At 36.5% G+C, this 9882-nt stretch overlaps 1 protein-coding gene across 1 annotated transcript; it reads left to right on the plus strand.

Moving 5' to 3' along the window:
• Positions 1-305: 305 nt before the first annotated feature.
• LOC126819695 (zinc finger protein 879) lies at positions 306-8925 on the plus strand. Its single transcript, XM_050547888.2, has 4 exons — positions 306-423; positions 2063-3161; positions 4815-4968; positions 5791-8925. Exons 1-4 carry the CDS (start codon positions 391-393, stop codon positions 6620-6622), a joined length of 2118 nt encoding a protein of 705 aa, XP_050403845.1. The 5' UTR covers positions 306-390; the 3' UTR covers positions 6623-8925.
• Positions 8926-9882: the final 957 nt, after the last annotated feature.

Below are 9882 nucleotides of genomic sequence, written 5' to 3' on the forward strand. Positions count from 1 at the left end.
TACGAGCAAGCGGATTATTAAAAAAATTCTCTTTTCATCATCAATTTTTTTGTTTAAAGTATTATAGCGATTAGCAAGAACTGTCAGCTCTTTATGTAGTCTTACCTAATGTCACTTTAATGTACTGGAAGATGATTTCTAAAGGGAATTTATAAATGTAATTCTCTCGTACTATTATGAATATTGAATACTACTGTCTCAGAGTACAATTTATTTTTAAAAATTGCGATAAAGTTAATTGAATTTAATAAGATTTTCTAAAACAATTTATGGAGCAATTTTTTCGGCCGCAGAAATATCAATGAATTCTCCTTCAAAGAAAACGGGGCTGGGGATGTGCTGTTTCGCCATTGATGGTTAAATTTATGATATTCCTTGAAATCGGGGAAAATGACTGATAAATTATCATCATTCTTCTTAAAGGTGAGTTTCGCGGAAGCAGTTGAATGAAAACCCGAATTTGATTGGACAAATTTAGGATAGATCGAACAAATGAGCAAGCTAATGCATACCGCCCTTCCAACCCTCTCAAACTGGGTCATAATACAATGGGAACTTGTCGGGTTTTATCACAGCACTCGACCAAGATATGACGTCATTTTGCTAACCGCGTGTAATTATCGATTATTATGCATTGGTTATTAAGTAAAATACTATTTGGATTTACTGCATTTCGATAATTAAGCGCGAATATTTAATACAAGTGATGACAAAGTGATCGAGACTTCATCGTTTGGAAAATTGATTCTGGATAACCCTGACCTCTATCTGGGATCATTCATTGTGTGTTATTATTCCCCTATAATTTACCTCGAAATAACCGTCTTTTATTATATACTTTGTTTCAAACTGTGAATTATTATATATTGGCCCACCATGTGTTCAATGATCAATGCGTATTCCACAGTAGCTCTAGTCAATACATTTTTATAATTCACAGTTTAAATGTTTCAAACATGAATTATTATTATATTGGCTCACCATGTGTTCAATGCATATTCCACAGTTGCTAAGAGCCAATACATATTTATAATACACAAGATGTGATTTAGCCCGTATATTCCGGACAGGTCCTGCTATTGTCCAAACGTCCGACCAGGAATGTGCCCAATCGGACATCAAGATATGGTGAATGATATTCAAAATTCCAAAATTAATTGACAGTACTGGGTATATATACATGTAACTACTATTCATCCCGATTATCGATAATAGGCTGGATTGATTAGGTAATTAAGTGATCAACGTATTTATTGTATTACACGGTCTATAGACCTACCTTGATTAACTAGTTAATCTGTAGTGCTAGTTGTTTAATGCTGGCACAATATAGTCCGGTTAGTGCTGACTTGCCATTAAACACCATTTCAGAGAGAGAGATGGGGTTTATCATCCACACAACACAAATTAGGTCATTTCAGGACCAACACATGGTTCTATTTTATTTCAATAATTCGCTTGTGCGTACAGGTCTTTAACAGTGGGAGGAAACCGGGGGACCTGGAAAACCCCACAAGGTTGGAAAGTCGACCCTACTCCTTGTTATGTACAAATCGGGGAATCGAAACTACGCCAGTTGAAAACACCATTTCATAGTTTGAGTGGAGGTTAGGGCTCTACTGTTTTATAGGACACCTGATGCCATTTTTTGTTTATTTGGGAATCTCGCTAACCTGTAGGTCCCGTGTTCGATCCCAGCGTTGGCCGAGAAAGTTCATTGTGGTTTTCTGGTGTGGTTTACTCCTTGTCAGTGGTGCAGGACTGAGGGACAACTTATAGTACTTCGGATGGGACAATAAGCCAAAGTGCTGTGTACATATTGGCATGCACGTTAAAGATCACTTGGCAGTCGGAATTCGATATAAGAGTAGGCCATAGCTCCGCTGTCCGAGCAAAATTTCACTCATAGCATTCTGTATGGCGTATGCTCATCTTCATTAGCAAAGTCGGAGCAAAAAAAGTAGGACTTAAACCCCATTTCGTTTCATTTCATTAGGGAAGCTCACGTAAGTAACAAACCTGTACCTTTATATCCATTTATGTTTTTTTAAATTTGTTACAGGTTCAAGCAGTTGAAGAATCTTTTCTACAACTAGGTGAATCTGACAGAGAGAAGGCTATCACCATCCTTTCCTCGTCCATTAAAAAATTACAAACATTACTTGGTTGTACGGTCATCCAACAAGTTAAAAAAACAGTTTTATGCTTAGAAAAAAACAAGGAAACGGAGCATACAAATGATGATTTGGATTTCGATGATGATGCTGAATGCACAGAAAGTTTTTTTGAGGACCCTGAAACAAATGAAAAACCGATAGAATTTACTCCAACAGAAAATGTCTCTAAGAAGGAAAATAAGGTTGCCAAGGAGACAAGAAAACGTGGAAAGGGAAATGGAATTAGTACAAATAGCGTTAACCAGCAAAAGAGGAAGACGAAATATCAACTCCAAAAACAGAACCAAAAGCAAAACAATCGAAAGTTATTCTATTGTTCGGAATGTGACGAAACCCTGACGCATCCCCGGTCCATTAGAAACCATATTAATGTACACGGAGAGCAGCCCATGAGTTGCCTTAAATGTCATAAACTGTGTCAAAATATCGTAGAATTTCAATATCACGATTGTCTATCCGTGTCTCGGAAAACAGATCCAGCATGCTCAGAATGCGGGAACTTGTTTAAATCCGCAAAAACTTTAAAAAAACATCTTAAAAAATGCCTCAAGCTTAAACACAAGAAGTACGAATGTTTTATTTGTCAAAAAAGGTTTACGAAAAAATCAGCCATGTTTTCTCATCTCAAAATTCACGCTGGAGACAAAATGGTTTGTCAGAAATGTGGAGTCTTTTGTGACGATTTTGAGCAATACACGGAACATATGAGTAACCATGACGACAAGGCTCCATTTAAATGCGATAAATGTGATCAGACTTTTACGAGAGTTCAGCAGTATAATCAACATATGGCTGGACATGAGAGATACAACTGTAGTCAGTGTGTCCAGTCTTTTTCCAGTAATGAAAAGCTGCAGAAGCACGAACATGAGGAGCATAATTTATCTGCGTCGATACCAGAAGATAAAAGTCACGTATGTGACGTTTGTGGGAAAATCTTCGTGAAACCAGGACAATTAGTCGTACATCAAAGACTTCATACAGGTAGGCCTACATATTACGCCATTTTGTTGCTTAAACATTTGAATTGAATTTTTATACGCCCACACTGAAATGTGGACGTATATTGCCGTCGCCTCCGTCCGTCCGTCTGTTGGTCCGTCCGTCCACAATTTCTTGTGAACGCTCTAACGCCAAAAGTTATCATCCGATCTTTCTGAAATTTACATGCATTATTTAGATTAGTGAAACGAAGACGCCTATTGAATTTCAGCAATTTCCGTTTATTACATCTAGAGTTATAGCCCTTGTTTCACTTTATTGAACCTTGTGAACGCTCCAACGCCAAAAGTTATCATTTGATCTTTGTGAAATTTATATGCATTATTTAGGTTACTGAAACGAAGAAGCCTATTGAATTTCAGCAATTTACAATAATTACTTCTAGAGTTATTGCTCTTGTTTCACTTTGTTAAACCTTGTTAATGCTCAATTGATGATAGTTATCATCCGATATGTATGAAATTCATATGCATCATTTAAATTTGTGAAACAGGTCTATTGAATTTCAGCAATTTCCGTCAATAATTTCTAGAGTTATGGCGATTGTGAACGTTTAAATGACAAATGTGATCTGTATGAAATTTATATTCATTATTTACATTAGTAAAACGAAAAAGCCTGTCAAATTTCAACAAGTTGAGACCCTTGTTTCAGTTTGTAGAACCTTGTAAACCCTCAAACGACAAAATTTATAATCTCATCTGTTGTAACTGTCTTGTAAAGGCCCCCAATTACCTACAAAGGAATAAATATGCGACAACCCTTCACGACCGCTCGGACGATTTAGCTGCTGTGGGCATATGTTTTGTTGCCTGGCAACCTATCTTTTTTTGTGTCTTCTATGTCTGCCTGTTGTGGATCCAAAACATTAGATTTGTGAGAGGAGTTTAAAGAAGGTCTTTATTCTGGCTTTGATTCCCCGGTTGTAGTGACAAGGAGTTAGGTCGCCTGTCCAACCTTGTGAGTTTTCTCCGGGTCCTTCGTTTTCCTCCCACTGCTAATGATCCCAACGCGCAAGTGATTTTTAAAAATAAAATTAAACTATATGTTAGCCCTGAAATGACCTAGTTTTTGCCAGTGAAGTTAAACTGAATTTGACTGAAATGTTCAATATATCTATTTTTGAACTATTACAGCGAGAACGGCCAGCTTTTTTTATTTTTATCTAATTCGGCTGAGAAAATTCATTGGGATTTTCTGAAGTGGTTTCCCCTTGTCGGTGGTGCAGAACGGAGGGCCTGACAAGGATAGCTGTCTAGTTGTTCGGATGGGACAAACAACCGAGGTCACGTGTATACATTGGCATGCACGTAAAAGATCCCTTTGGCAGTTGGAATTTGATGTAAGAGTAGGCCATAGTGCCACTGCACGGGCACACTGTATGATTTATGCCAGTCTTCATTAGCCCAGTCAGAGCAAAACAGTAGGATGTTAAACCTCATTTTATTTCCTAGTTCCGGTACAACTACATTGTGTATGCTCGTCTTCATTAGCCCAGTCGGAGCAGATCAGTAGGACGTTAAACCTCATTTCATTTCATTTTATCTAATTCTTACATAATGCCACTTTAAAGAGCAACTTTGACCACATTAAATAAAAAGTTTTATAAAATCTTTATGTGATTTTTGTTTTCAGGAGAGAAACCTTTGGAATGTTCATTCTGTCAACTTTTCTTCCGAACTACCAGATCATTACTAAAACATAAAGAAACGTATTCTCACTGTGCTCGAGCTGGCGTTACTAAAGACAGACATTTTCTCTGTTCTCAGTGTGGTAAATCGTTTTTCAGGTAAGCACCGTACACTTAGGTTAATTTAAGAGAGTGGGTAAGGTGGAAAGCAGAATTAAGTTCAAAAGGTGAAGTACCAGACTACATGAAAATTGTCTTGTGGTACCCAACTATAGACTAAAGACATTTGGTCATAGATGGGGGGTTGGATGGCTGAATGGTTAGCGTGTGCGCGCTGTATCATACAGTCTGTCATTGAGTCAACTGGCGTGGTTTCGAATCCCCGGTTGTACGTGGCAAGGAGTAGGGTCGCCTGTCCAACCTCGTGGGTTTTCTCCGGGTCCTCCGGTTTCCTCCCACTGCTAAAGACCCCTACGCGCAAGCGAATTATGTAAATAAAATTAAACCATATGTTAGTCCCGAAATGACCTAGTTTGTGTCGAGTGGATATTAAACCCCATTTCTCTCTCTCTCGGTCATAGATGCTTCTCATACACTGTACCAAACCTATGGAATTCATTACCCTTGACCTTAAAGAATTCACAATCGCTTAGCTGTTTTAAGAAGGAATTAAAGACTCGTCTTGTTTTCGACTGTTTATTAGTTGTTAACATTAGCTGTGTTTTTATCTTGTGATAAGTGGAGAGCTAAATGCGCCTTGAGCATTAACTTTAATGAATCTGTGCACAATAAAAGAACTCACTATTATTATTATTATTATCAGTATATCAATACATGTATATCAATTATATCAATATATCAATATATCAATATATAGTAGCCTATATCTCAGTATATTGATATAGTAATACATGTATATCAGTATATCAATTTTTTAACAGGTCTAATTCGTGTTAATCCATGATCTATCTCTACTTTCAGGAAACAGACGTTGAAGCGCCATCTACGATGCCATACAGGAGAGCGTCCACATATGTGTCAGTACTGTGGCTATAAAACAAGTGAACTCAATAATCTGAAACGACACGTTGTTCACCATTTTAAAGGTCAGCGGAATTTTATTTGTGAAATCTGCGGAGATGCCTTTCACACCAAGAAAACCTTAGAGAGTCACCATATTCACAGGCACAACGAGGACCGAAATTTTACGTGTTCCGAATGCGAAATGTCGTTTAAATCAAAAAGCGGCTTAAACAGACACAGTAAAACGCACTCCAAGACAAAAGAACATAAATGTTGGTGTGACGCGGCATTTGGTAGACTTTATAATTTAAGACGACACATGCGTAGCGTTCACGGTAATGATAGTGCCTTACCCCCCGTGAGAAAAATAGCTGTGTTAGATCAGACCGATCCTGTTGATGATGTCGGAAAATCATTGACGCAAAATACTGAGAAATACGACGAGAGCCAATTGGTGCCATGTATTCAGGAGGAAAATATGATGAATAATTGTCTACAGATGTCTGAAGCTTACCAACAACATCATAACATGGCTAATCACATGACTCTCGATACCCAGGGTATGGTTTACGATAATATGGCCCCTGCTCAATCTATCGTCGGTTACCCTAATACGTCACATGTAGTAGGTGTCGATCATCAACGTCCTCCAGATTATTATCAGAGTAATATGCCCATGATGGATAATATGACGCCGGCACCTGATTATAGTAATCCCTGTATGTATATACAGAATGTATTATTACCCACAGTTGCTGGTCTTTTAGATTTATCTCATGCTGGAAAATAAGCACATTAGTAAGATCAACAAGGAAGAATCCTATTGAATTTCTGTGATTTTTATACACCCACATTGAAATGTGGGCGCATATTGTCCTCACCCCGACCATCCATTTACTTCCAGAGTTATGGCCCTTGATCACTTTGTGTAATAACTTCCAGAGTTATTTCCCTTGATCTCTGTATAGTGAGTGTTCACAAGATTCTATATGGCCACAGATCACTAATGATTTCCCCATTGACTTTAATGTTAATTCTCGTCTCTTAGACCGGCTCCAACTTTTTCCCAAATTTTCGTTGGGTAGAACGTTTTCTACCACAGATGGAGCAACATGTGGCAAACTCTTGCCGAAAAGCATGTATGAGGTTCACCATGAAAAACTTGAGATACACAAGCTGGAAGTAGAGACAAGTAAACATGCAATTTTCAGCCCTACATGTACATTTCAACCTAACCAACCTCTCAACTCTTGTATCCTTCCGCCTCAAAATCATGAATATTCATCCAAAACCTGGCAGAAAATGCATTTACAAACCCTTTTCTTCGATTCTACACCAAAAAGTCAACAAAAATCGCCATGCAAAAGGGGGAAAAAGGGAAAGGGAGAGAAAGACTAAAAATAACTTTCGCCCTACATTCGTGATTGACGGCGTAGACATATTTGGTGAGCTCTGTCCAATATGGTCGACCCTACTCCTTGTCACGTACAACTAGGGAATCGAAACCACGCCAGTTGACTCAATGATACAGCCCGCACGTGCTAACCATTCGGCCATCCAACCCCCCTCCACATGGGTGACCGCTATGTACATACAACCATATTTCAATGGGAGCATATAAAATGGTCCAAATATTAAACATTTTAATTTTTAATTGACTTAGAATGTTCAAATTGTAAATCATTATTCAATGTGACTTCGACCTACATTTATAATATCACATAAAAGACAAAATCAGGATCCCTTTTATCTAGTCAACGAATTATTGTATTAAATTATTGTTATTTAACCATAGGTTATTATTATTGTATCAAATTCTTGTCATATAACCATGCACTATTATTGTATTGAACTTTTGTCATATAACCATGAATTAATATTGTATTGAACTCTTGTCATATAACCATAGCTATTGTATAAATGTATGTAACTCTTGTCATATAAAACTAAGGTAATTATGGTGTGTTCCCACTTTCTTAAAACTATACTCTGTTTAACAGTAGTCACTCAAGAACTGTTCACTAGTGTTCAGCGTTAATGACAGGGCTGAGGCCATTACATTGCCAATGTAATTAATTACATTACCATTACTTTTTAAATGTAATCATTACAATTACTTTCTCATTTTTAGCAATGTAATTAATTACTATTACCCATTACAATGAAAGTAATTAATTACCATTAACTTAATGAGCTCGTAATCCCTCTTAACAAAATTTATTAACCAACTTAATAAAACAAGAACAATCTTATGTCGAAATCACCATTTCACAGATATTATTTGGTGGTACCAAAAGGCCTCGAGTTAAGAAATATTGACAACTTGATACAAGAATTGACCATTTGAAAACACAGTTATTAAATGGCACTTAAGTGTAAATCAGTATGGAACAAATATTTCCTATTTAGTGGGGCTGTAAAATGATTGTTATGTTGAAAGGCATTTATTTATAAATTATATAATGCTATTTAATAAACGTTAAATGTGTAAATTGTAATGCATTTTTATATGTGTAAATTATTTAATGTTATTTAATAAATGTTAAATTTGTTAAAATCAATACATTATTATATGTGTAAATTATTTAATGTTATTTAATAAAAGTTAAATTTGTTAAAATCAATACAGTTTTATTCTTAAAAAAGATATGGACTATAGTTTATAACACCATTGTTCTAGGATTAACTCTGGATTAGCGGCAAAATTTGACATCAAAGCAAAGTGGGAACACCCCGTAATTATTTACATGTATTGAACTCTGGTTATACAACCATGGATTATTATTGTATTGAACTCTTGTTATACAACCATGGATAAATATTGTATACATGTATTGAACTCTTGTTATATAATCATAGATTAATATTGTATACATGTATTTAACTCTTGCTATTTAACCATGAATTATTATTATATATATAACCATGAATTATTATTATATACATGTATTTAACTCATGTTATATAACCATGGATTAATATTATATACATGTACCATGAATTATTATTATATATATGTACTGTGAATTTTTATTTAACTATTGTCATATACATATTACATGTGCCAGAATCAAAACTAAAGTTATATTTAACTTATTAAATATTTCAAATAATTTACTTGATATTTTGTTAGCCACAAACTAAGCAAATTTTGCTTACCGATAAGTTATGTTGGCTTGGAGTCATCAGAATTTTTTTGAATAGTGATGTGACAAACTTTGTTCTATTATGGAATTCAGTTTGTTTACGAATTTTAGTTTCGTTTATCAGTTTAATTAAACTGAATCAGCTATATTTGAACATCTGGGCTTTAACGTTCACTCAACACAAACTAGGTCATTTTGGGACTAATATATGGTTCGATTTTATTTCAATAATTCGCTTGCGCGTAGGGGACTTTGGCAGTGGGAGGAACACAGAGGACCCGGAGAAAATCCACAAGGTTTGACAGGCGACCCTACTCATTGCCACATACAACCGGGGAATCGAAACCATGTCAGTTGACTAAATGACAGACCTTGTGATACAGCGTGCATGCGTTAACCATTCGGCCATCCCCCCGACCATTATCCTAATAGTTTTTGCACATAAAAACTTTAAATGCAACTGTATTTATTGTATTCTAAAGATAATTCTTTCATATTCCAAACTGATTGACAGCCTGTCTGTCAATGCTGATGAAGACGGGCATACGCCATACAGTGTACTATGGAAAAAATTTTGCCCGGAATACGGCCTACTCTTATATCAAATTCAACTGTCAAGGGATCTTTTACCTGCATGCCAATGTGTACACGGAACTTCGTTTTTTCGTCCCATCCGAACGACTAGACAGGTGTCTTTGTCAGGCTCTCCGTTTTGCATAACTAACAAGGGGGAACCACGCCGGAAAATCTGGATGAACTTTCTCGGCCAATGCACCCGACCTCCAAGCTAGCGAGCCAGCGACTCACCCACTTAGCCACCGTGATCCCCCTGTCAAGGCTGATAAATGTCTGAAATGTAAGCCCTGGGTCAGTCCTGGAGTGGACTGACAAAAAAACACTAACA

Source organism: Patella vulgata, chromosome 4 (genome assembly GCF_932274485.2).
Source record: "Patella vulgata chromosome 4, xgPatVulg1.2, whole genome shotgun sequence".
In the NCBI taxonomy this organism is placed as follows: Eukaryota; Metazoa; Mollusca; class Gastropoda; family Patellidae; genus Patella; species Patella vulgata.